The sequence below is a fragment of the Mastomys coucha genome, unplaced genomic scaffold (assembly GCF_008632895.1).
Source record: "Mastomys coucha isolate ucsf_1 unplaced genomic scaffold, UCSF_Mcou_1 pScaffold21, whole genome shotgun sequence".
NCBI classification, from domain to species: domain Eukaryota; kingdom Metazoa; phylum Chordata; class Mammalia; order Rodentia; family Muridae; genus Mastomys; species Mastomys coucha.
In genome coordinates, this window is record NW_022196904.1 from 109,786,640 (window position 1) to 109,813,939 (window position 27,300).

The following is a 27,300-nucleotide window of genomic DNA, read 5'->3' on the forward strand; positions in this document are numbered from 1 at the left end:
CTTGGAGACCAGCTAACACTTACCTCACAGGCAAGCTGCTCCATAGAGTTGTTTGGAGGAGCAGAGAGGTCCTGCTGTGCTTTCTTCCAAAGATGGAGATGTAAATGAAGAAATGCAGATGAAGGTGAGTGTCACAAGGGTTGGCAAGTGGGGAGAGAGAGTGGTTAAGCATTGGCCAAAGGAGAAAGATTTATGTACTTGGTGCTGGGCTCTGTGGCAGATACCAAGGCAACTTGATATAGGACATTGTAGAGACAGCAGGACTTCCACGGAGTTTCCACTGTGGGGTAACACATACGATTCTGGGGTTTCTTGGAAGACAGGGGGTTAAGATGTTTGTAGAAGTAAGCATGGCTTAAGGATGGTATGAAATGGTAAAGCATGTGAGTAGGGGTTGCCAGGGAACAGAGCAGGGGGTGTGTGATGGGGGGGCTGATAAGCAAGAAGTGGTTCTGAAGGAATGGCAAGCTTTGGGTCTCAGAGTTCCAAGGAACTGTGCAGGGTTCTATACAAGAGTGATGGCTCACTCTGGTAACATGGATTGCACAGGAGCAGTGGAGTAACTGTATTTAGATAACCAGGCCTAGGCACTAGGGAGATGGCTCAACAAGAGCACCGGCTGCTCTTCCATCGGGACCCAGGCTCAGTTCCCACAACCCACCTGGCAGCCCACAACTATCTAACTCCAGTTCCAGGGACCCAGTGCCCTCTTCTGGCCTCCTCCAGTACCAGGCACACACGTGATACACATACATACATGCGTGCAAAATGCTCCACATTAGGTAAATCTTTTTTAAAAATTAAACCATACACATAAAAATAAAATTTTAAATCTACAGTAGCAACAAACAAGCCCTGGGCCAATAAGATTGCTCATCAGATAAAAGCATTTGCCACCAACCTGACAACCTAAGTTGATTCCTGGGACCAACATGGTGGAAGGAAAGAACCTCCTCAAGGCTGTCCTTTGAGTACAGGTACATTGTGGGGTGTACCTGCAGGTACATATACGCTAAATAAATACATAAATGGGTATAAAAATGTTAGCCCTCTAGGTTGCCTTTTCATGAATTAAATAATTGAGAGTTTCCTAGACCCAGATGTTAACTAGCTGGGAAGGTAGCTGACTTCTTTTATCCACTAACTCTAATAACAATGTGCTTTGACCAAAATTGTAACCTGCCCATGGATCCATCCATTCTTCTCTGGACCCACCAACCAACCAGGGCAGTGCATCCTCAATGTACCCCTCTGTGCTGAACTCCATACCTGCATTGCTCAAGGATAGTCACAGTGGTTGGAAAACAAAAGCTGAGACTAACTGGAACCCTCAGACAATAGCCTACACTGGAAAAAAAAAAGGGGGTAGACACTGACTGGGGGTGATCCAGGCCTCCCAACGAAAGAACAGGCATTCCATCAGACTATCGGGCCCTAGGGCCTCATAAGTTAAGAGAATAGCTTTTTAAATTTTCTTTCCCCAGGACAGGGTCTCACTATGTAGCTCTGGCTGCCTTGGAACTCACAAATAGACTAGACCAGCCTCAACTCACAGATACCTGCCTACCTCTGCCTCCTAAGTGCTGAGATTAGTGGCAAGCACGACTATACTCAGCAAGGACAGCAATTTTTGAAAGTTTCTTCCTCGTGGTTTAAAGGTATTTTCTCCTAGAAGGTATACTTCAGTTTGTCCTTGGGAACAATCTGGAATTCTCCACTGCACTCCACATTCTGAAATTCCAGAATTCATTGGCAGAATGAAATAGCACGCTACATTGTACCTGGTGGGCTTTTACCTTGTGATTAGATTTAGAGCCAAGGGACAGGCATCTTACATGCATTGACAGCAAAGGGCCTAGGAGCCCAGTGGGGAGTAGGCTCTGTGGACTAATGGTGAGAGCCCATTGCCTCATCCCCGCAGGGTCCTTACTGCTGATCGCTTCCTGCAGTAACTAGCTCTAGGCATCCTTTCAAGCACAACAGTCTATTGGTAAACATTACAAAGTTCTTGCCCTCAAGCATCTTCAGTGGGAAAAAGGGGGCAGATGGTAACCACAGAGAAGGAGAGAAGGTGAACCGTGCAACAGAGAGGAGCAGTGCAGCCAGCAGAGGGATGCTGTTCCAGTTAGGTGCTCACAAACAAGCTGGCGTTTGTACCCAGTCCAGAAAGGGAAGGCTGTGTCTTCTTCATCCCTGTCCCTCCCAGGATCAGCACACTCCATCCCCGAAGAGGCACTATAAAAGGTAGATAATAACTGGGGTGCTTGAAGGTACAGCTCATGCTCTAGCTACCAGACACAAACTCCAGTTAACCTAGGGAAAGGAAGCCTCGACTGAGAAAATGCCTCCATCAGACTGACCTGGGTAAGCCTGTGGAGCACTTTCTAAGTAATGATTGATGTGGGAAGGCCCAGCCTATGTAGAGTAGGGCCACCTCTAGACAGGCAGTTGTGAGTTATATAAGGAAGCAGGCTGAACATGTTAGATTCGGCGTGGGTCCCCCCACTCACGAAGAATCGAGAGGGAGAGCGCTGCAAACTGCATGAGGTTTTTATTGCCAGTATACTGGGGTCATCCTGCACTCGGAGCAAAGGCGACCCTCAGGAACAAAAGCACACACTTTTTATACCTTCCCAGTACCTAAGTTTACAGCATGAGTTGGTTATCTCTCATTGGTGGAGCCCATTGTCTTTTGTTTCCATTGACCTCTGTGCCCCAGGTAAGGAGGAGATACCGATTGCATGTAGGAGGGGTTGGGGGAGATTCACCCTCCCAGGGACATTTCCTGGAACCGGGCTTTACTCCCCACAATTAGGGCATCTCCTGGGGACTGATGTTTGCTGGGTAGACCCTTCTGAAGCTCTGTCTTTAGGCTTAATGGACATTCCTTGCTCCTTGGTATTTTTATGAGGTGTCCCTATTTGCTCAATTCTTACAAACAAGCCCTAGGGAGCAAGCCAGAAAGCAGCATTCCTCCATGGCCTCTGCTTCAGTTCCTGCCCTGGGTTCTCATACAATATAATCTGAATACAGTTTCGATTCCCTCTCGCTCCCTGGCAGTGTTCTTTCACAGCGACAGAGGAGTAAACTGGAAACTTATGGTATTCTACAGTTCTGTTACACTTGGCATTTGGCAGAGTATTCTCACAATGTCATCTTGGCTTTTGACAGTGGAGTTAGTGGGCAGAGCGGTGATGACAAGTCCCATCTCATTCTCAACTGAAAAGCCAAAAGTCCAGGGTTCTCTCTAGCACGCCACATTGTTAGCTTTATGTAGTCAGCCCTCATCCATTTGCTCACACAAGTCACCCCAGAATCCACTGGTTAAGGCCTAATTGCTGCAAACTGTTAATCACTCCCCAAGGAGAAGGGAACGAGACACTGGGGTTACAGATGTTAGGGTTCTCATTACCACTTTGACCTGGAACATCCAAAGGCAGGAAAGGAACTAACAAGCTGCCAAACGAACAGCACAAGGTCGAGAGTGGGAGTTCACAGTTCTCAGTGAAGCCATGAAGCCACACCCTGCCCAGCTGCTCTCAGCCTGTGCCTAGCCCTGGAGGAGGGGGAGGGAGGGATGAATGCAAGGGTCAGAAATGTTAAGGAGCCAGCTTGCTTACTAGAAGGGTGAGGAATTGTAATGAATGGTGTACCTCACAGAACCTGAGAAGCAGGTCATTAGTGAGTTCTACAAGTGCCTGGGATGAACAGAAATCCTAGAAGCAATACCTCCTACCCTCCCTTTCCTCAGTTGTGCCACATGCCTGTGACCTCAGCACTCGGAAGGCTGTGGCGGGAGAAATTGCACAGTTGAGGCCAGCCTGGGCTGTGTCACGTAACCACTCTCCCAAACAGCTAACACAATTCTTCCCTCTCGGCTTTCACTCCCATGCACCTTCCAGTATAAAGTGCCAGTTTGTAAACGGCATCCTAGCTAGCTGGCGACTGTGATTCCAAGCTAAAGTGAGCCCCCTCAAGGGAAGGAACGTGAAAATCCACACAAAAGGGAGTCTAAGGCGGGAAGAACGCTGGAGAGTTCTCTCGAGACTGTGGTGGCTTAGCTGGACCACCTAAGACCAGTCATGTGTGGGGACAGAAGAATGCTACAGAGTACAAACAGCAACACAGGCAAAGGTCCTGTGCTTAAAGGAACTGGAAAGCTCTCTGGGACCTCCCAAGGCCGTGGTGGGAGGACAGCAGTAAGTTGGGAGCTCTAGAGAAGGAGGTGGCCAGCAACCCAACCACATGGCATCTGGAAGGCTGTTTTAAGGGCTCCACCCTAGGAACAGAGGAAAGCTTTTGAACAGAAGTGAATCAGTTAGATAAGGATACCAAGGGATGCAGCCCGGCCAGTCACCCTGCAGCTGGCAAGAAAGGTCAGAGGACCTCAGGCTCAAAGAACACAAAAGGCACACAAGGAGGCAAGGAATACAAGAACTGTAACAGCCTGTGCCTAGCCCTAGAGGAGGGGGAGAGAGGGATGAATGCAAGTGATCAATTGGGAAGGGTTGTGGAAGACTTTCTTGAAGGCATGATGTGGCTCTTGCACTCCGGAACTCTGCAGCTGTAGTTATTTGTACAAACTTGGCCCCCTCAAAACTGTCACAAAGGAGGGAAGGGACATGAGGTTCCATCCTTCCCTGAGACTAAATCCAATTAATAGTCACTGGGAGACAAAGGAGACATCCGCTTCAGTGGTGTAGCCACCGTAAGATGTCCCACTCCTGTAAGCAACCCTGATTGAACACACTGGGTCATCAGAATTGTAAATAAAAATAAAGCAAAAATCAAAGACAATGGAACTGGTTGAAAAGAAGAAGGGGGTTGGTGAGGAGGGAAGACTGTCTGCTTGACAGTTTCAAGCAGAAGTGGAAAGTTAAACACCAAAATACACTATATAACTGGGTATGGTGTCTCACGTCTTCAATCCCAGCATTCAGGAAGACCTTTGTGAGTTCAAAGCCAGCCCAGTCTATCTAGTGAGTACCAGGACAGCCAGGAATACACAGAGAGGCCCTGTATGAAAAAAAAAAATTATATACATGTGTGAAAATGTCATAGTGAAACCTATTATTATATGTAATTAGTATATATGCTATTGAAAGCCTATGAAAATGGGGTGGCAGGAACGGGGGTGGGGAGTGCCAAGGAGACCAAGGTAGATGGAGACATTTGTGAGAGCTAAGATTGATGAGATTAGAGGATGGATTAGATAACAGGAATGGACATCAAGAACAAATCAAAGATGATGGTTTCTCTGAGCCAGAGAACAGGAGGAGGAGGACAGGCCTGTGTGGACTCACCTAACTTAACCTCTTGGACAGAGCAAGTTTGAAGTCCCCAACAAATATCCAGTGCCAGTGAGCACTGTGAAAGCAAGATGCAGCTCTCCCAGAGAGGGGATGAGAGGACTTGTTCTTAGCCAGGATGAGTGACCACGGCCCAGCAGCAGCAAGGATTTAGGTTGTCTAAATCCTTGAGTACTACATTTCCGTGTGTAAGTAGTTGTATAAACTTTCATAATCAAAGAATAAGAATCTTGCATTAAAGTATGTCCCAGTGATATCAGTGCCTCAGTTAGATAGGTCCAGCTTCATGGGGAAAATCTATAAAGATTATCAGTGATGTGGGAGCTAGTGCTAATCCCACTGAATGAGAGTAAAGACCATTATCCAAATTAGCCAAATTTATAGCAGGCTTTATTATATGTGCATATTATATAGCCAGTCCAGTGACTGCCTCTCCATAACTGTAGGATTTGAGGTCAGCCCCCAACGTAGGAGAAGTGGGTGTTTATAGCCTCAAAACTGCAAGGCTAGGGTTTACAAGGGTTGGGAGATTTTCAGAGGTATTTGGTTACATAGGAACTTGGCAGAACAGCTCAAAATTATTAGGCAGAACATTGTTATCAGGGTAGAGGTCAGGATACAGTCAGGGAGCAAGTCAAGACATGGTCAAAATTTTCTACAGAAAACAGGAATGAACTTATTTTGACTTTGTAACAAGATGACTTCTAATCTTAAAATGGAGTTATGGTCCATCCAATGATGGTCCATCAGCTAGGAATCTGTTAATATATAACAAAGCGTTTGCCCCATAGTTGAAAGAAAGTTAGGTCAGAAACAGTGGTGGAGAATTGAATTGAAAACTGCCCACAGCCAGGAGTGGTGGCGCATGCCTTTAATCCTAGCACATGGGAGGCAGAGGCAGGTGGATCTCTGAATTTGAGGCCAGCCTGGTCTATAAGAGTGAATTGCAACACAGCCAAGGTTATGTTGAGAAACCCTGTCTCAACTGGGGGGGAGGGGGACTGCCTTGTAACTTTTTTTCAAACCTTATTTTTGTGTTTTTGGGTTTTTTTTTGTTTGGTTGGTTGGTTTTTGTTTTGTTTTGTTGTGTTTTTCGAGACAGGGTTGTTAGCAAATAATCCTTCATCACGTGTCCTTTCACATGCTTGCTTTAGCAGAACATCCTCTCTTGTGTCTGCTTCAGTGAAACCTTCCTTCACAAGTCTGCCTTAGCCTTTCAAACCTGGGTCCACTTTAATGAAACGTTCCTTCATGTGTCTGTCCTAGCAAAACACCATCCAACCAACTTCCCAAAGAACCCTTAAAGTTTCCACTTCACTGTCCCAAATAATGTGATTTTAAATCTCAACAATTTTAACTCCACAATCACAAAGTTCCAATCAGTCCAATCAACCCTGGAAAGTCTCTTAACAAGGATGTGGCTTGGGGATGAGAGATGGGAACTGGGAAAGGAGCTGGTGGAGAAAGGGTAGATCTTCAGTTCAGAATACCAAAATCTGGAGTCATGATGGGATAGATGTCTTGGTTCTTTTTGTTTGTTTGTTTTGTTTTGTTTTGTTTTGTTTTTTCGAGACAGGGTTTCTCTGTGTAGCCTTGGCTGTCCTGGAACTCTGTAGACCAGGCTGGCCTTGAACTCAGAAATCTGCCTGCCTCTGCCTCCCAAGTGCTAGGATTAAAGGCGTGCGCCACCACCGCCTGGCCGATGTCTTGGTTCTTGATGTATAAGTGAGAGTCACTGAGGGTGGATAGTAGTTCAAATAGTGAACATGTGTAAGACTGCCTAGGAAGAGGGGACATGAGAAGGTTAACCTGATTAGTTTTACATCAACATGACACAAACTGGAGACACCTGGAAAGAGGGGCTTTAAATGGAGAGAGGGACTTTAAATTGAGAAAATGCCCCTAGAAGATCTATCTGGGACAAATCTTTGGTGCATTTTCTTGATTGATGATGGATTTAAGAGAGCCCAGCCCACCAGGAATGGTACCACTCCTGAGTAGGCAGTCCTGGATAGTTTAAGACAGCAGGCCGAGCAAGCTATGGGAAGCAAGCAAATAACCATGGCTTCTGCTTTAGTTTCTACTTCCATATTCCTGCCTTGAATTCCTGCCCTGGCATTCCTCAGCGGTGGATTATGGTCTGAGAGTTGTAAGATGACTAAGTTGCTTTTGGCCATTGTATTGTATCTCAGCCATAGAAATCTTATGCCATGGATTTACTACCTTGCTTCCAAGAACATCACTTAGAAGGTACACAGAGAGATGAGCCTGGGCAGAGGCAGGCAAGCAGCAAAGATGCTCCAGAGAATGACTCCATGGGAACCATGGAGGGACCAGCCTACCACCCACTCTCCTACACACATCTTTCCAGTCTAAGTGTGTGTGCATGCTCTAGACCCTTCACACAGAAGTAAAAATTCCCTGAGGAAGGATCTGATTGCTCAGCCTGAAGTACCTGCTGTGAACTACTGCCTTCATCAGGATTTCTTTCTTTCTTTCTTTCTTTCTTTCTTTTTCAAGACAGGGTTTCTCTGTGTAGCCCTCCCTGGCTGTTCTGGAACTCACTCTGTATGTAGACCAGGCTGGCCTTGAACTCAGAAATCTACCTGCCTCTGCCTCCCAAGTGCTGGGATTAAGGGCATGTGCCACCACTGCCCGGCTTTATCAGGATTTCTATTGCTGTGATGAAACACCATGATTAAAGCAATTTGTGGAGGAAAGGATTTATTCTGCTTACCCTTCCACATCCCAGTTCATCCTCAAAGGAAGTCAGGGTAGGAACTCAAGCAGGGCAGGAATCTGAAGGCAGGACCAGATGCAGAGGCCACAGATAAATGCTGCTTACTGACTTACTCCACATGGCTTGCATAGCTTGCTTGCTTATAGAACTTACCCACAATGAGCTGGACACTCGCCCATCAATCACTTAAGAAAATGTCCTACAGCCTTGCCGTACAGCCTGATCTGGTGGAGGCATTTTCTTACTTAAGGTTTCCTCCTCTCAAACGACTTTCTTTACCTTGTGTCAAGTTAACATAAAACTATCCGGCACAGCTTCGGACTCAGGAAGCTGTTGTCTGCACTCACTAGGGATTCACTTTTTGAGCATAAACACAACTCTTGCAGAGAACATAGCTTCCTCTGGGTATTTCCCTGTTCTCCATCTTGAAATCCCTATATTCTGTCCCAGTAGTCTTGTGTTCCATCCCTGGAAAGGCTGGGCTCTTCCCATGCACAATCTTGCCGCTCCCTTGCCTTCTCCTGCTCTCCACAATCTTAGCATGGCTTCCTTGTCAGGCTTCAAGAAGGTTTGAGTTCAAAAGACACCCCTCTAGACTCCTATTCAAATATGATCCTATTCATAGCATTTGCTAGTTTGTAAGTACTGATTTTTTAATGGGAATAGAATTATATCACTTTGCCCTTCCCTTTCCTCCCTCTGGCCCCTCCTCCCAGCTATCATCCCTTCAACCCTTTCCATTCCCCAATCAAATTGATACCCTCTTTTTCTAATGATGTGTGTGCATGCACACTTGCGCTCATGTGCATACACACACACAAATACATAAATACAACTGGCTGCGTTTGTATTTGTTATGTATACGTGGTTTCAGGGCTAACTCATACATTGGCCAGCCAATAAGGAGGCTCATCCCTGGGAGAGTCTAATTCTCAGGCTTCAGGGAGTCACTAATTGCCTGTAGTTCTTTAGGAGTAGTTCCTCTTAGAGTTCTCCCTCATCCATGTTAAATGTCCCTTGATACTGTGATTGTTCTGCTCTCGTTTATGCAGCCATTTCTAGGAGAAACTTTCACAGCAGACTACCTGGTATTTTAGCTCTTATAATCTTTCCACCACCTCTTCCACAATATCCAGGGAGCTGTGATGGAGATGTAACCACTGGGGCTGGGAGCCTAATGGTTGGCTCCTCTCTGCACTGTATGCAGTTGTTGTTTTCCGTGATGGTCTCCATCTGCTGTAAATGAAAGCTTCTTTGATAAGGATGGGAGTAGCTACACTTATCTGTGGGTATAAGGGGAAGATTAGAACATAGTAAGGACTTATGCTGGTCTGGTCTAGTAAAGTATATTTCTAGTATATACGGGAGTAGCATAGTCTTTTTTAAGATCCATTACCTCACTAGCCCATGCAAGCTGCCTAGGCTTCCAGTACCAGGCCTGATAATCCCTCCTGCTGAGTGGGCCATTAGTCCATCAGATAGCTATTGGTTGTCACTGATACATGAGTGCTATTTATTGTACTGTTATGGATATATTTCTATGCTGGCCGTTGTCATAGTTCAATGTGTGACTGAGTAGGACTGTCCAATTGCTTCCCTGCCTTGGCAGCTTGCATAGTATTTTTGGAAACATGGAAGCTAAGTTGTTGAAAGAGGTTTTTGGGTCACATGAATCATTTGAGTCCTGTGTCCTAAGTCTGCTGTGTCTTTAGCTAAAGGCTCACCCTCAGCCTCTGAAAGGCAACCACTGGCCGTGCCAATGGTCTATATGGTTTGGGGAGTAACTGGGACTACCGTAACCACCATTCAGTAGGAGGTTTCTCATACCTAGTACAGGCATTTTGTTAGTCTATGGTTCTTGTGATTCTTTGAGACTTTATCAAACAGTGTTAGCAGCCTGGTGTTGTATGTCCTTCCTCCCCCTTCTTTACTGACCTCCCTCCCTATCACTACTTTTTAATATTTGTGTGTGTGTGTGCATACACATGCACCATACATACAAATGCATGTGCATGTGGAGGTCAGAGGACAACTTTCAGGAGTCTGTTATTTCCTTCAGTGTAGGTTCTGAAAATCAGTCTCAGGTTGTCAGACATGATGGCAAGTACCCTGACCCACTAGGCTATCCCATCAACCCACTACTGATTTTTTTTAAAAAAATATGTTTCCTCATCAAGAATAGAAGTGCTGGGCTTGGAGAGATGGCTCGGAGATCAAGAACACTTGTTGCTCTTGCAGAGTACCTGGGTTCAGTTTCCAGCATCCATGACAGCCTGTAATCATCCAGAATGTTAGTTCCAGGGGATCCAGGCCTCAGTGGGCACCAGGCATGCATACAATTCACTACATATATGCAAGCAAAACACTTATACATACAAAATAAGATAAATCCTTATTTTTTTAATGACTAGAAACTCTGAAAGTACAAAGGCAATATCCATCTCGGTGATTCCCAACTGGGTGTTGCTTGCGAGACCCTAACCAAGACTCTCGGGGCTGGGTAAGAAGGCACAGAGTCAACAACACAGACTTCCAGAGTCAGGCAAGTGGCAAAAGCAGACTCATTTATTGCAAGAACTGGGCAAACTTTTATACCCCATCCCAGTATCTCATTGGCTTTCAAGTACCCAGATCCAGTGCTATCTCTTTCTCATTGGCTCACCTCCATCACCTAATTCAGCATCAGATGAGGAGGAAGTGTCAACAGTGCTGGCTGACCGGGTGCATGTGCTAGCATTGAGGCTTGGCTAAGTTTCCCCTATGACTGGGGACAATTGTGACCACCAGGGGGCATGTCTAGGGCTCTTGGGATTGTTAAAATGAAGGAAACAAGGCACAAGTGACTGGTAGAAGCCAGAGATGCCGTTGAGCACCCTCCAGTGCACACGGCAGCCCCACAACAGAACTGTTCACCCAAATTCCAGAGGTACCAAGACTAGCTGGCCATGGGCCTTTAATCCCAGCATTCAGGAAGCAGATGTAGATCTGTGATTTTTGAGGCCAGCTTGCTCTTTAGCACATTCTAGAATAGTCAGGGCTACGCAGAGGCCCTGTCTTAGAAGAAAAATGCCAAGGGAGTGCTTGCCATCTCGTCGGCGGCCTCGCCCTTGTGGAGCACGGATCCTTACAGCAGCAGGTGCCTGATGACTGCCCAGTGCACTCGAGCTGAGCTGAACAAACCCGGAAAATGGCTGTCTGTACATTGCATTTACGTTCTTGCATGGCTCAGGAGAGGAAAACTTAGGTGGTTTCATGATGACGACTCAGAGGAGCCATATCTTCCCACGGTCAGGGCGATACATTTCTGGAAAATCCCTGCTAAATCTGGCTTCCCAGATGAAAATAGCAATAAGAATTTGCTCGTGAGAATTGAGGAGGGTGAGCCTTGAAGCAAGAGCTGAAAAATGGTCATTGTGACATCTTACACAGAGTGGGACTTTTGAGATCTACCTAAATTGCAAGGAAAAAAAAATCTCACGAAGCAACATTTTATCAAAACTCTGTAGGAGCGCGTTTCCACACAGAACTAAAAAAAGGTTTCTGATTCCTTTAGGAGCCCTAAGAGGAGGGGGAGAGCAGGGGGAGGGGAAGAGAGAGACACTCATGGTGGAGAGGCTGGACAGTGATCAAATCACTTTGTTTTGTAGCATGGACAGAAACACTGACAGAGATCCACAGAAGCAGCTGAGCCAGAAGACTATGAATGACCTCGCCCCAAACACACAAGATGGATTGCTGGTTACACATGTTAACCAGACCCAGGACTTACTGGTAACAACCCTACTGCCTTAGCTCACACACACAAACCATAGCAGGGAATTGGAGTGCGCTGAGCTCTTTCCTCAACAGGACCCAGCACTGCGAATGTGTTAAATAGGCCTCTGTAGCCCCTAGATTTAGAAATGAATGAGGAGCCGGGCGGTGGTGGCACACACGTTTAATCCCAGCACTTTGGGAGGCAGAGGCAGGCGGATTTCTGAGTTCGAGGCCAGCCTGGTCTACAGAGTGAGTTCCAGGACAGCCAAGGCTACACAGAGAAACCCTGTCTCAAAAAAAAAAAAAAAAAAAAGAAAAAAAAAATTGAAACAAGGAAGCCAGGCGTGGAGGCACAGACCTAATAATCTCAGAGTTCTGGAGGCAGAGGCAAAAGGACCAGGAATTCAAGGCCAGCCTCGGCTCTCTGTTACTGTGAAGCCAACCTGAGACACATAAGACCCTGTCTAAAAATAAAAAAATAAAGAAGAGATGCATATAGAAGGCGGCATTCAGTGGGGTCAGCTGCCAGTGATGCGCTCTGATTGCATCTCAGACCACTGACCTCCCTGGTGTGGGAAAGGCCTGACTTGCCTTTATCAGTTACAGATGAGCCTTTCGCTTCTCCTCCCAGAGCAGTAAGAGGGTTCTGACTGCCCTGCACTGAGCATTCAGTGTTGTCCATTTAAAGTGACCGCTTTGCAGACCCAGGGCCCCCACCCCAACCAAGAAGCTATTCACACTTGGTACCCACAAGCAGAAGGAAAATCAGTTTTCTCTAACAGAGTATTTCAGGGCAGAGAAAAAGAGAGCATAAAGTCAGGCAGGGGGATCTGGGAGGAGTTGGGGGAAAACATGATAAAAATATATTGTATGGGCTGGGCATATTGGTACATACTTTAATCCCAGCACTCAGGAGTAAGAGGCAGGTAGAGCTGTGTGAGTTCAAGGCCATCCTGGAATACATAGTAAGTTTCAGGACTACAAAGATACCCTGTCTAGAAAAATGCACAAACACACATATATGTATGTATACATATACATACATATATATAATTTCCATACATATAAATATTATATACATATAACATAAAAATATTATATGCATACAATATAATATTCTTATATGAAAACTTATTAAATAAAAATTTAAAATATGCATATATACACATATATATGATATATATACATGTATATATATATGCACATAACTTAACATTTTTGAATGCCCACTTTTGCAGAAGAGCAGGAGAGCCTTCAGTGTCACAAGTGATGCGTGTAGAAATGGGCTCTCAGATATACGTAGGGCAAAAGCCACAGCCTGAAACGTGACAGATCATTTCAAGTACAAGATCAGTGTCATGCACACGGTTCCTGGAGGACAGTGCCACCCAGTGGTCACAGGATGCAGAGCATTGTTTCCTGAACCGGGCGGTTAAGACTGGTGCCTGGCAGCAAGCCTATCAAAGGCAGGACAGGTAGTCATAGCATTAAATCATTTAATGAGAAATCCTTTCCTGCAGAGAACCGTAGTTCATGCTCATTCAGAGAATCAATGTAGTGTTTGACTCGATACAGCTTTTCCAATGAGTCCCAGCTCCATTGCTGTGTGATCTTGGGTAAATCACTTAACTGCTCTGTTCCTCAGCTTCCTAGTCAGAAAGTGTCCAAGTCTCATGGGATTACAGAACTGCTATATGGAAAGTGCTCGGCATAGCCTAAGTGCTGTGTTAGTGTTTGCAGTAATTAGGAGTGTGTGTTCACACATCCCGAGCACTTGCTAATTTCTTTTTGAAACCAGACAGAAATGGTCCTGAGCAAAGAATGCAAGGTGAGCAACACCAGCAGAAGTTGGAGCAGCCTTTTGTTTTCACAGCCTTTGTTTTGTGACAACTCTGCTTATAACCAAATCGGAAAGAAAAACAAAAGTGTTGTTGAGAACAAAAGTATTGCAGAAGGACCCAAGGTCAAGTCTGCGCCCTCAAGGTCACATCTGTGCCCGAATGTCACTTGCCCCTCACTCAGTTAAGAAGAGGGCAGTGCCTGCAAGAAAGCTGAGGCCCAGAGACGCCTGAGTGTGCACTCCTCCTGCCTTTTCTCCCGTGGCGTCTGTGCTCTGCAGAGTGGCTCATTCCACTGCTGTAGACAGCTTTTGGCCTCCAATCCACTTGCCCACTACAGTGAAAACCCTGATATACCCAAGCCCAAAGATGGGCCACCAAGGGTGTCAAGGATTAGCTCAAGGCCAATTCCATAGTCATCAGATGCTACTGTGTGTGTGTGTGTGTGTGTGTGTGTATCTGTATCTGAGTATGTGTGTGTGTGTGTGTCTGTGTCTGTGTCTGTGTGTCTATGTGACTCACAGTAGGACTGAGCTGGACTCCAAACTCTGAGTGAGTAACATCTTCTCAGCCTTTTACCTGAGATTAAGTGAAGTAAATGGTCTAACTGCATCTGTGTCCAAGGCCCTTCTGTAGCACACAGACAGCAGCAGGCATTACACAGGAGGCTCTTGCCTGACCCTGCTTTACACATCTTTGCTGACCCTGTGCAGCTTATACATGTGCAACCTGTACTTTTATAACACCACTTCTAACTTACTACTGTCTTCATTACAAAGCACATGACCAAGGTAACTTGAAAATAAAGTGTTTAGTTGTGGGCTTGCTTACAGTTTTAGAGAGTTCATTCATGACCCTCATGGTAGGTATGACTGCAGGCAGACAGGCAGGCAGGCAGGCATGGTGCTGGAGCAGTAGCTAAGAGCTTACATCCAGAGACAACAAACATCACAAGGCACAGAGAGAGTCAGCTAGGATGTTGCGACTTGGGAAACCTCAAAGCTTATGCTCTGGAACACACTTCCTCCAACGAGGCCATACCTCCTAATCCTTCCCAAACTGTTCCTTCACCAACTGGGGACCAAATTCAAATGTATGAGCCCAAGGGGCCATTCTCACTCAAACCACCACAACTACACTACAGCTCATGCTGTAGCTACATACTCCAGCCTGTCCATACCTCCATGACTCCACCTGACATGGCCTCCCTTGCTGTAGGCAGGGCTGGCTCCTTCTTAGCCCTCAGTGCCTGTTCAGAGAGCTTCTCTGACTGCCTCTCAGCGAGGCAGTTTCTCAAACCACCCTTGCCATTTTCCAGCCACTTTTCTCCCTGCGCTCTTATTAGGAGTGTTCCTTTTTGACACTCTCCTGCATATTTATTTCATTTCCTGCTCCCCATTCATCTATCCACACTAGAGTACAAGCTGCAAGAAGACAAGAATATTTTTAATTGCATCATAGCCAGAGCACCCAAGATGGGATCAGTCCAAAGTGATAACTCAGAAATACCCTAGAAGAGATCAACAAGAGAACGCTGGCTCAGTCTTAAGTCAAGGCTGTCCAAAGCTAGCTCTGGAAAGCATCACCAGTGCTATGGGCTTGTGGTGGAGCCTCTGCTCCACTACCAGGTCTGCACACATAGCCTGAGCTGAGTCCTGAGTGACACAGATGTCACTAAGCACAAGGTATCATCACACATTTGATGGCTCAGCCCTGTGATGAAGAAGGACTTATTCCTCTATATACCCACCCACCCACTGCTCTGGTTCTGGGCTCGGGTGAAGCTAGAATGCCCTGGTCTCTGCTTGGCCATTTAGTGTTTGTTGAGGTCTCTTGGAAATCTAGGGGACAGAACTTACCTGAAAAGATCTAGAGCATACATTTTTGGAAATAAGCAAGATCATCCCACTGAGAGCAAACCAGAAATTTATCCAGACCTTGCTCACCACAAGGGAGCAGCCCCTATGACTTGTGTTTTCTGTAGACTCAACAACAGCCTGGGAGATAGAACAATTCATGTGGAAGAAAGGGCCTCCAGGTACCTCTGACCAGAAGCTCTCAGCAGGTGGAGAAAGACTCAACAGAAGAAGGCATCTTCTGTATTGGCTTGGGAGACATACTTGACTCTCTCCAGTTGGTCCTGAGTTGGAAGCAGAGGCAAAAAAAAACAAAACAAAACAACAAAACCAAGCAAACAAAAAAACCAGAACAACAACAACAACAACAACAAAACAAAAAAACACGGGAAAACTAAAAGTCATTGACCAAATCCCAGCCATTCTGGACCAATTTTTGTAGAAGTTGTGATTCTACTATTGTGTCGTCTGGTCATTGTATATCTGTCTAATCCCTCACATAGTGAATATGTGAGCCACATTTGGGGCCTGATATAAGGGTGGTGTCACCAGAGCAACCAAGTAACCAACCTCATATTCATGTTCGGCACTCTCAGTAAGGGGATTAGCTTTGTTATTGCTGCTGTGATGTTGGTGTTGGTCTGGGTGGGTTTTTTTTTTTTTTGGTTCTTCAAGACAAGGTTTCTCTGCATAGCCCTGGCTGTCTTGGAACTCACTCTGTAGGCCAGGCTGGCCTCGAACTCAGAAATCCGCCTGCCTCTGCCTCCCAAGTGCTGAGATTAAAGGCATGTGCCACCACTGCCTGGCTGGGTTGGTTTTTCAAGACAGGGTTTCTCTGTGTAGCTTTGGTTGTCTTGGACTTGCTCTGTAGAACAGGGTGCCCTTGAACTGACATAGATCAGCCTGTCTCTGCCTCTTGAGTGCTGAGGCTCAAGGCATGTGCTACCACACCTCGCTGGTGTTGGTGTTTTAAGACAGGGCCTTTGCTCTGTAGCTGAGGCTGGCTTTGATCAGCCTCCCAAGTGCTGAGGTTACTGATGTGTACCACCGTGCCCAGTTAGCAAGAACTTTTAGAATACCTTTGGATTGGGTCTCTCAGAGTTCACAACCCTTCGATATCTGGTGAGGGGACCTAAGAGCATCCTCATCTCTGTCCTGCCTTCCCACTCTTTCCTGTCTGACTCTGGTTTCTGCCCTTTAGCAGCTGCAGAGAAGTGAGACCCAGACGTCAGCTCTGGAAGACTCTGAAGACTGGCTTGCAATGCACAGTTTAAAGTTTGAGAAACTTACCTTGGCTGACCTGATAAGCCAGGGCATAGTTGAGCTGTAAGTCTAAAGTTCTTCTACGCTTCCTTCCAAGCTCCCCAAGGCTAGGGTGGCACAGCCAGCCCTGAGCCTGAGAAACCCCCCCAAAATTTTACTCTTTCAGGGAGGATCATAACAATGCTGTACCCAAAGTGAATTTCACCACCCAAACCATCCACCACTTTAAATCAAGACTTTCTGAGTAAGTTCCCCTGCACCTTCCAGGACCCCAGAGTTCAAGGTCTTCATCTCATTTCATAGCCTGCACATGACTGGTACCAATCAGCAATTCCAGTGGACCTTAAGCTTGTCTCATCTACCTCTAGTTTGCCCTTTTCTCAAATGAAAATGTTGGACTAGACTGGTATCTCTCAGCCTTTGAAACCCTTGGTGCCCTCCAATGAGTATCTCAAACTTCCCGGCTTTGTTTGCTGATTAATGACTGAGAGCTTTGTCAGACTGGTGCAGCTCTCACCCTTGCAGATGTGTCAGGCATGTGCCCCATTTCCAAGCCAATTATTTTTGTCTTCTATGTATGAGTGTCTTGCCTGTATGTATGTTAGTGCACACATGTGTTCCTTGTATCCACAAAGTCCAGAAGAGGGTGTTGCGTCCTCTGGAACTGGTGTTACAGATGGTTGTAAGCTACCTTGTGGGTGCTGGAAATTGAACCTGGATCCTGTGCACACACTCACAAATATATTCCAATTATCAGTAGACAGGATGGTCTTTAAGATTCTATCCCAGCTGTAGCAATGTGTGAGCTACAATTACTGTTGCCTACAGTTTCCCAAAAGGTGACAATGGTAATAACATTTATTAATGTGCCAGAAACTCTGTTAAGGGCTGCATATAAGATCTTATTTTATCCTTAACAAATGTCCAAAACATTGTATTGTTTTCCAACTAATTACCAAAAGTCAAACCAAAAGGTGATTGCTCAACTATCATACAAATAGCAACTGATTAGTGGGGTATATCAAAATGCTTTAACTATACATTTTATAGAAAGTTCTTAGGGTCAGAATGTTCTAGATAATTACTTGATATTTAGTTAGTTCTAAGTTTGTTTGTATGTAATAGGGTCTGTGCAGCTCAGACTGGTCTTAAGCTTGAGATTCTCCTGCCTCAGCTTTCTGAGTTTTTGGATTATAGTATATGTCCCTGCATACACGTAGAGTTCAATAATATATGGCTCTGTTGTTTTGAATTATAAATTTTGTTTTTATTTGTTCTTTGAGAGATTAATACATGTATGCAATTAAATATGATCATATCTATCCTTCATTTCCTCCCAGATCCTTTTCCCAAACACCACCTCCCCACCTCATGTCCTAGTTATTGTCAGCTCCTCCTTCTCTTCCTTTTGATCCATCACTAAGTCCAGAAAGTTCTATCTATATATGCATGAGTGTGGGCTACACCCTGGAGCATGGGTGAGGTACCAGTCACCATTCTGCCAAAGAAAGGTGCGAATCAAACATCTTTACAGAATAGACAAATCTGCTTAGCTAATTAGTCATTTGGCACATTGACTTGGACAGGGTGTGCTGTGATTATCTTTACATGGAAGATGATGAAACTCCAGGCTCAGACAGAATCCTACACCTTACCAAAGGCCTCACAGTCCATAAAAGGCAAAGCAAGGTCTTAAACACAAGTGTGTCTCAGTGTGAGGCTCAGTGTCTTAGCCCTATCTTCAGACTCATGTCTCCATCGTATCTCAGTGTGAGGCTCAGTGTCTTAGCCCTATATTCAGACTCATGTCTCCATCGTATCTCAGTTTGAGGCTCAGTGTCTTAGCCCTATATTCAGACTCATGTCTCCATCGTATCTCAGTGTGAGGCTCAGTGTCTTAGCCCTATCTTCAGACTCATGTCTCCATCATGGCCCTACCTGCTACTCTTGCCTAGTGAATTTATATCCACCAACCTCTGGCTTCCACACTCCTCTCTCCCAGCTGCTCTCAGTGAAGTACCTCAGTAAAGATTCAAGTGACTGAGAACTTCCCATGAGCACCTGACACGTGATGGTGTCCACCCCACCCCAGGAGTGCTTGTTTTGCTATAGGCTTCAGAGGTCATTACATTTCTACTCTTTAGAAACTGATGTTTTTGCTAATCAATCCAAGAACAACTGCTGTGGTCAGTCCCCAGGAGACTTGGGACAGTTTCTTCTGTAAATATCTGAGGGACTAGAGAGATGGCTCAGTAGCTAAGAGCACTTGCTGCTCTTGCAAAGGTTTCCTAGAAATCTCATAACCCCAGTTCCAGGAAACCTGATGCCACCTTCCACTTCTACCTTCCACAGGCAGCAGGCATACACATGGACTGGATACACCCAGGCAAAATGCTCAAATGCACAAAATAAATTAATTTTTAAAAAGGACTCAGATCCCAGCGAGAGCAAGGGAGTCCCCCTTCCTCATAAGGACACTGCCTGTACCCCAGCAGCTCACACAAGGTCATCAGTACCCAGTCTTGCTTCACAGGAAAACTGCAGCCAAGCCCTGATTCCCACACAGCTCTTGCTTCTTGGCCTGGCTTCCTGGCAAACACACACCTTAGCTCTGTCTTTGTTACATTTGCGTTATATTCTCCACAAGGCCTTAAAAAAATGAAAAATTCAACCAGCCAGGTAAGCTCCTGCCTCTAATTCCAGAATAGGGAGGCTAAGGCAAAAAAGAAGGCTGGGCTGGTGAGATGGCCCCGAGAGTCAAGGCTGACACATAGGCCTGAGGAGCTGGCTTGAATTTCTGAACTCTAGAAGGTGGTGGAAAACTGGCTCCTCCTATTAACACATTTGCACCCTGAATACATGCATGCATGTATGCACACACACATGTACACACACACTCTCTTCCATCCCCTCCTCCTTTTCTTCTCCACCATCCCCTAACGCATATAAACACATACAAAGTAATTTTTTAAGTTAAAAAACAATAAAAGAGAGAGTCTGACACCAACCTCAGTTACAGAGTGAGATTCTCCCTCAAAAGATGTAGAAAAGGCCACATCCTTAAAACCCAGTAATAGGGAGGTACGGGAAGGGAGAACCCTGTGAAGCTGAGGCCAGTCTGATGATCTACCTAGCAAGTGATAGGCCAGTTAGAGCTATCCAATGAAACTCTGTCTCAAAAAAAAAAAAGAATCAAAACTAAAAGAGAAAGTTTTTAGTTAAAAATGTAGATAACTAAAACTTGTAAAATCCTGCCACCTTTCTATGTGTGTTAAGTGACAGTGCTCTGTTGATGAGCCTTCCTCTGTGTAAGTGACGTTGGTGATGAGCCTTCCTCTGTGTGCGACAGCGCTCGGTGATGATGCTATCAGATGGTGACAAGTCTTTCTGGTGTCCCAACAGCACTGTCAAACTCTATCAGCAGAGGATGTGGTGGCTCACAGAGAACAGCAAGAAGGTAATGGTCACGTGTGTCTTTTCCTGCCTTCTGCAGCTCAGCTGCTTGGTTCGAGTCCTTTCTACTACAGTTGATGGTACACCAACTCAAGTTGGCATTCACTGAAACACAACCTCCTTACCTCACACACATGAAGCCCACAGACATAGCTGTGTTGTTGAGGTCTCAAGACCTTAAAATGTAAAAAACCCAGGCAGGCATGGCTGCACAGACCTGCAATCCCAACACTGGGGCAAGGTGAAGACAGTGAGACTTCAGGCTGATGAGACAGCTCGAAGGTTAAGGCAGCATCAGCCATACCTAACAATCTAAGTGTGATCGCCAGGGCCTACATGACAGGATAACCAACTCTGGAAAGTTGTCTTCCAACCGTCACATGTGTATTTGTTCTCCCCCTCCCTGCTGCCCTCCACCTTCCCCTACCCCGACACACACACAACGTGATTTTTATTTTAGTTCTTTTTGTTTGTTTGTTTGTTTTCAAGACAGGGTCCTAGGCAGTTTCTTTGTTGTAACCCTGGCTATCCTGAAACTCACTCTGTAGACCAGGCTGGCCTCAAACTCAGAGATCCACCTTCCTTTGTCTCCCAAGTTATGGGATTCAAGGTGTGTACCACCATGCCTAGCTCTTTATTTTTTATTTTTTAAAGAAAATTGAGAGACCAAGGGCTACCCTGGGCTATATAGATTCTGCCTCAGAAATCTAAAAATAATAAAATTGTTCTTTTGGCCTAGTTTAATTTTAGGGGATGATCCTCCCAAGCTTGGAAAGATGGTCATTGATGACACAAAGTTCACATCACCATCCAGACCACTCCAGTCAAAGGGACCTCACACCATGGTCCCTAGTCCTAGACTCATCTCTCCATACACTTCTTCAGTGCAGTCATTATGGTCAAAGAGTAAAGCATACCAACTAAGCCTGAGGCTAGTGCGCATGCCTGGGAAACGCAGAGGCTGGAGAGCTTGGTCAGCATGGAGGGCTGGGGAGGGGTGACAGGTAAGTACGTCTAGGTCTCATGGACTGAGGAGACCAGTGGCAACACGTGGAAAGGCAGAGTGCTGCCTCCAGGAGGGAAGCAGTGTGTCTGCATCCGCGGCGGAGCTACAGCAGGGTCACAAGCTAGCGCTGTACAGGCCGCATCAGATCTGAAACACTGTTTATTTTGGTTCCTTAATTTCAAATAGTTTTCACTTTAGCTGTCTAAATTTCAAAATCTGCACATTTTTCTTTTATGCCTGCTCTGACACCTCTGACTTAAATAGATGGGATAAAATAGTTATCAGGAATAGTTGAGCGGGCAGGATTTGTGAATGGCTTGGACAGGATGGAGCCAGGGTGCCCAGGCCAGTGCTGAAAGCCATTTACTGAAATGTGAAAGGCTGAGGGAAGAACAGGTTTGGGGGAAGTCAGGAGGCCTTGACTGGGATGTAAAAAGTAAGAGAGTCACCAGGCGGTGGTGGCGCACGCCTTTAATCCCAGCACTTGGGAGGCAGAGGCAGGCAGATTTCTGAGTTCAAGGCCAGCCTGGTCTACAGAGTGAGTTCCAGGACAGCCAGGGCTACACAGAGAAACCCTGTCTCAAAAAAAACAAAAAAACAAAAAAACCCAACCAAACAAAAAAGTAAGAGAGTCTCACCAAACATCCAGACAGATGGAGAGCAGTGGTCAGTGGCACAAAGCTGGAGTTCCAAAGATCACCTAGGTGACAGCACTCAGAGGAGAAAAGTCAGGGCAGGACCTGGGACACGAGAGTTGATGCGGAGACCCTGAAGGAGTGCTGCTTACTGGCCTCTCCCTCTTGGATGCCCTGCCTGCTTATGTATAGCACCCAAGATCACATCTCAGGGGTGGCAGTACTCACAATGAGCTGGGTCCCTCCACATCAATCACTTATTTTAAAAATGCTCTACAGGGGCTGGTGAGATAGCTCAGCAGTTAAGAGCACTGACTGTTCTTCCAAAGGTCCTAAGTTCAAATCCCAGCGACCACATGGTGGCTCACAATCATTTGTAATGAGATCTGATGCCCTCTTCTGGTGTGTCTAAAGACAGCTACAGCTATATTTTAATGTATAAAATAATATACATTATTTTATAATAAATAAATCTTTTTTAAAAAATGCTCTACAGACTTGCCTACAGCCAGATCTTATGGCGGTGGTGGCGCACGCCTTTAATCCCAGCACTTGGGAGGCAGAGGTTGAAGTTGCCTCACCTCAGAGACTCTAGCTTGTGTCAAATTGACATAAAAGCCAGCCAGTGCACCAACTTAGAAATCAGTGTTAGTGTTTCATCACTGACAGAAGTGGGGATAAAGGACAGAAGATTGACTCTGGTTTTTGGGTTCAAAGGTCTCAGTCCATCGTTAGCTTTTAAGTCCGTTGCTTTTAAGCTGTGATGAGGCAGAACACCGCTGTGGGGAACATGTGACAGAGCAAAGATCATGACAGCTGAGGGGAGGGGAAAGGAAGAGAAAGAGGAGAAAGAAGAAAAGGGAGAGGTGAAGGGGCACAGGACAAAATGCAACCCCCAGGACATGCCCAGTGATCATGTTCCTTTAAGTAGGCCTCCTCCTTTAAAACTTTCCACCACCTCCCAACCCAAACCCAAATTAACCCAAATTAATTTGGGTTATTATCAATAACCCAAAGTTACTGATCTATGGTAGATTAGGGCCGGGCTCTCGGTGACTTCATCTGTTACTTGTGAACCAAGCTTAAACACATGAGCCTTTAGGGGAACCCCGTGGGAAGTCTCTATAGCAGGACCCAATAGTCTGCCTCTTGAGGAAGGCAGAATCTCACACTGTAGCCCAGGTTGGCCTTGAGCTCACAAAAATCTTCCTGCCTCAGCCTCTCAAATACTGGAATTATAGGAGGCCTGATCCACCATTCCTGGGTGAGATTTTGCATCTCTAAGGAGCCCTTACGTGATGGTCATGTAGCAGTTTCCTAGGACACTGCAGTAGGTACTTACAATATGAGACAAAGAAGAGAGCCTGCCTAACAAGGCCCTAAATGTCATATGCTGACAGACTGTCATTGCCAGCCTGTATCGTCAGCTACCTGGAGTTCGAGGAAGCTGAGAACGTAGATTTGATCCCGGGTACAGTCAAGATGGAGGTCACGAATCCCCTTCACACGTGTAGCTTCGTAAGAAGAGGGAGGTGAGAACTGAACTTGAGTCTCAGAGACATGGAGATAAAGATGAGTAGCTCTAAGTGGAAACAGAGAAAACAATAGAGGAAGGAGAACTTAAGTCTTTTGTGAGATAGGCAATAGTCTAACCTGCTTGTATGGTAACAGAGTACACAGACATGGTGCTTGTATGGAAACAGGAGTACTGACAGGAGCCCAGTAGGGCAGGGCCTCAGGTCTTGCTTTTCTCTTGTAGAACGGGGCCCCCTCCTTGTCTCTTCCTGTTGCAATGAGAAGGGTTGCTCACGTCTCTGCCTCAGAAGTAGAGGTCTGGGCTGCTTGTTTGCACGTTTCCTCTTTGGTTTTAGGCATTTGGCCTCATCAGGGGATCAAGAGTGGGCCTCGTCATAGATTCCTCCCAGGTCAGCAGTGGCCCTCAAGCAGAAGAATTCCAAAATGACCTCACAGTAAGTCTCTTGCACAAGGAGTACCTCTCCAGCCTCCCACTGCCCCAGCCTCCCTACCTGCAGGACAAACTCTCTTTGTTTACAGGAAATGCAAAATAGGGCCATTCACAAAGAACAGTTCTCACTCAATTAGCACCTTTGGGGAAGATCTGTGTCAAATTCTGTGAAAGCTCACCACAGACTCATTTTCACTTGCAGTGTGAACTTCTAGTACTCTTCCCACAGCGAAATCCTCTCAGCCAGACACCCGAAATCTTTGTAAAAGCTCAGATTCCTGAAAGACAGGAAGCCGGCTGGAGTCTGTGGGGCTGACTGCAGTGTAGTACAGCACAGTTCTGGGCTCCTGGCCTTTTTCAGATGGGAAAGCTATTTCTGGTTACTTTGACTTTTCCAAAACAGAAAAGTGAAGTCAAATCCCAGCTACCTCCACCCCTTCCAAGCTCTGTGCCCCTGGTACCTCCTCGGTAAAGCAAGGGGGACTATTGCCGCCACACACAGCTGTCAGGATAAGAGGACTTTTATACTAGAGGGTGTAGCCAGGTTCCGTTCCTACCCTTTTATCCACAGAGTCTCATTGATGAGCAGCTGAGCCTCAAGGAAAAGCTGTATGTCCTGTCCTTCGGTGTCACCACCAGCCCCCTCTGGCTGGACCCTGTGGAAGCCAGCACTTCCACGTGAGTAGCAGCCAGGACTCCACCTGGATGCCCACATATTGGGATCAATGGAATGTTTGCTTTTATGATTGTGTGAGTAGTGTGTGTGTGTGTGTGTGTGTGTGTGTGTGTGTGTGTGTGTGTAGTGTAGCCCAGGCTGGCCTCAAGCTTACTATGCAGTTGAGGATGGCCTTGAACATCTGATCTTCCTGCTTCTACCTCTTGAGTGCTAGGGTCACAGGGATGCTCACCTGGTTTATGAGATGCTAGGGATGAAAACCATGGCTTGAATGCATGCTGGGCAAACACTACCCATTGAGTTCTGTCTCTATAACACTTCACTGAAGTTAACATGCAAATCCCCAGACCACACAGGAGAACACACAGCAGTGTGTCAGCAACAGTTGGAAAGATGGTCGCCTCCACAAGCTCTTCCAAAATAAAGGATAAGACCACCACAAGACAGCTTGCTTGCTTTTTACTTTATTTATTATTTCCTATTTTTATTTTTGATGATCTGGAGATGGAACCAGACCTTGAAATGCTGGCCGAGTGCTCTGCCACTGAGCAGCATCCCCAGCCCCAAACATCACTTTTATGCAGCAAACTAGAAAGGATAGCTTTATTACTATGAAAATAATACAGGCATGTTTTAAATAAACCAAACCAATGGATCAATAACAATGAATGAATCTCCTTTATAATACCACTTCTATTCTTACCACCCAATGATATTTTATGTCTGTCTGCACAGATGAGCTACACACACACATACATCCATGCTCCATCTGGTTTAGGCAGAAGCAGGACAGCTGGGCCTGTTGGTGCATGCCTGGATCCCCAGCTGATCAGGATGCTGAGGCAGAAGGATCAGCCTGACCTTGAGTTGCTAGCCTGGGCAACTTAGTTAGACCCTTGTCTCACTAAGAAATAGAAATTGAGAGTAAACAGAGGGTAAAAGGGCATATGGCTTCGTGTGAGAGCATTGGCCTGGCTCCACCCCTGCTACCATAACAAGTGAGCAGCATAAGCAGGAGCTCAGGCCCTGCTCTGTGCTTTGGCTTCTCCTCTAGTTTAACTAGTATTTCCAATCACTGCATATAGACTCACCTCACCAACAGTGTCTATGTACTATTCCATTGCATAGATGTCCTCTAGTTGGACAAGTTAGTGTGGGATTTGGGGGATTTTGGAAGGAGGTATATAAGAATGTCTGTGTCTTAGTCAAGGTTTCTATTCCTGCACAAACATCATGACCAAGAAGCAAGTTGGGGAGGAAAGGGTTTATTGAGCTTACTTCCACATGGCTGTTTATCACCAGAGGAAGCCAGGACTGGAACTCAAGCAGGTCAGGAAGCAGGAGCTGATGCAGAGGCCATGGAGGGATGTTTCTTACTGGCTTGCTTCCCCTGGCTTGCTCAGCCTGTTCTCTTATAGAACCAAGACTTCCAGCCCAGGGATGGCACCAACCACAAGGGGCCCTCCCATCCTTGATCACTAATTGAGAAAATGCCCCACAGCTGGATCTCATGGAGGCACTTCCTCAACTAAAACTCCCTTTTCTGTGATAACTCCAGCCTGTGTCAAGTTGACACACAAAACCAGCCAGTACAATTGACCCCTTGTCAACTTGACACACAAACACATCACTATTAAGCCTCAACCCTTACTTTCTTATTCATCCCCAAGATCTAAAGTCCCACATTTACATATTAAAAGTTCAATCAATTTAAAATGTCCAATATCTTTTAAAATTTAAAGTCTCTTAACTGTGGGCTCTACTAAAATGCATTCTTCCTTCAAGAGGGAGAAATATCAGGGCACAGTCACAATCAAAAGCAAAACCAATGTCTGGGATCCAACTCACGATCTTCTGGGCTCCTCTAAGGGCTTTGGTCACTTCTCCAGCTCTGCCCTTTGTAGCACACACATCTTGTCTTCTGGGTTCCAGATGCCTGTACTCCACTGCTGCTGCTGTCCTTGGTGGTTATTGCATGGTACTGGCATTCCCAAAACACTGCTGTAACTAGGCTTTACCAATAGCCTCTCATAGACTGTCTTCACGGTGCCAAGCCTCAACTCCTTTGCATGACACCTTCAGTCCTGGGCCATCAATTGCAAACTGAGGCTTCACCTTCACTTATGGCCTTCCATAGCCATGTGCCCCATTATTGATTTTTCATAAAAAATAAATAATAATAAATAATAAATAATAAATAAAGATTAAATTCTACCTTGAACGCATTATTGGCAGCAGAGAGTACTTCAGCCTGACACTCGTTCTCTCTGCTCAGAAGGGAGACTCGGGCTCAGTGGTGAATTATTTGCAGGTTTGTGCAAGACTCTGGGCTGCATCCCTGGTACGTAGGAGCAAAAGGGAACTTGACAGCAACAGTAATGAAAACAGCAAACTAGGGTTTCATTTCTGCGCTGGAGTTGAACCCAGAGGTGTACAGATGCGAGGCAGGCCCATGCCAGAGCTGTTCCTTCTGTCAGGATGAAATAGAAGTGGAAAGAGCAGAAGCGTTGAGTCTGAGTTCAGCTGTGTCTGCACTTACCAATGAGCGGCTCCCGAGACACACGGACCCCGCTATACAGGCATGTACCTTCCTTTTCCCAGAGAGCTATGGAAAAGACTCAGATCCTAGTGCTCAAGTAGCAGAGCTGTTAAGAACTCAGGTTCCAGGGCTAGAGTTGGTATAAAATCCCAGTCTGACCAGTTGTCTATGGTACATGCCAGGGTAGGCACATTCTAACTCCAAGCCTGAGTCTCCTTGTCTCTAAAATGTAAATAAACATATCCACCTCAAGAGTTATGGTT

At 45.9% G+C, this 27,300-nt stretch overlaps 1 protein-coding gene across 1 annotated transcript in view; it reads left to right on the plus strand.

Annotated features, from left to right (window-relative positions):
• Nucleotides 1–27,300, plus strand: part of Vwa3a (von Willebrand factor A domain containing 3A) — a 133,669-nt gene that overhangs the window by 69,851 nt on the left and 36,518 nt on the right. The window contains exons 3-8 of the mRNA XM_031388141.1: nucleotides 11,697–11,820; nucleotides 16,701–16,825; nucleotides 16,929–17,006; nucleotides 20,165–20,219; nucleotides 23,728–23,826; nucleotides 24,394–24,500. Coding sequence (XP_031244001.1) covers nucleotides 11,697–11,820; nucleotides 16,701–16,825; nucleotides 16,929–17,006; nucleotides 20,165–20,219; nucleotides 23,728–23,826; nucleotides 24,394–24,500 — 588 coding nt within the window. The remainder of the gene's footprint in view (nucleotides 1–11,696; nucleotides 11,821–16,700; nucleotides 16,826–16,928; nucleotides 17,007–20,164; nucleotides 20,220–23,727; nucleotides 23,827–24,393; nucleotides 24,501–27,300) is intronic.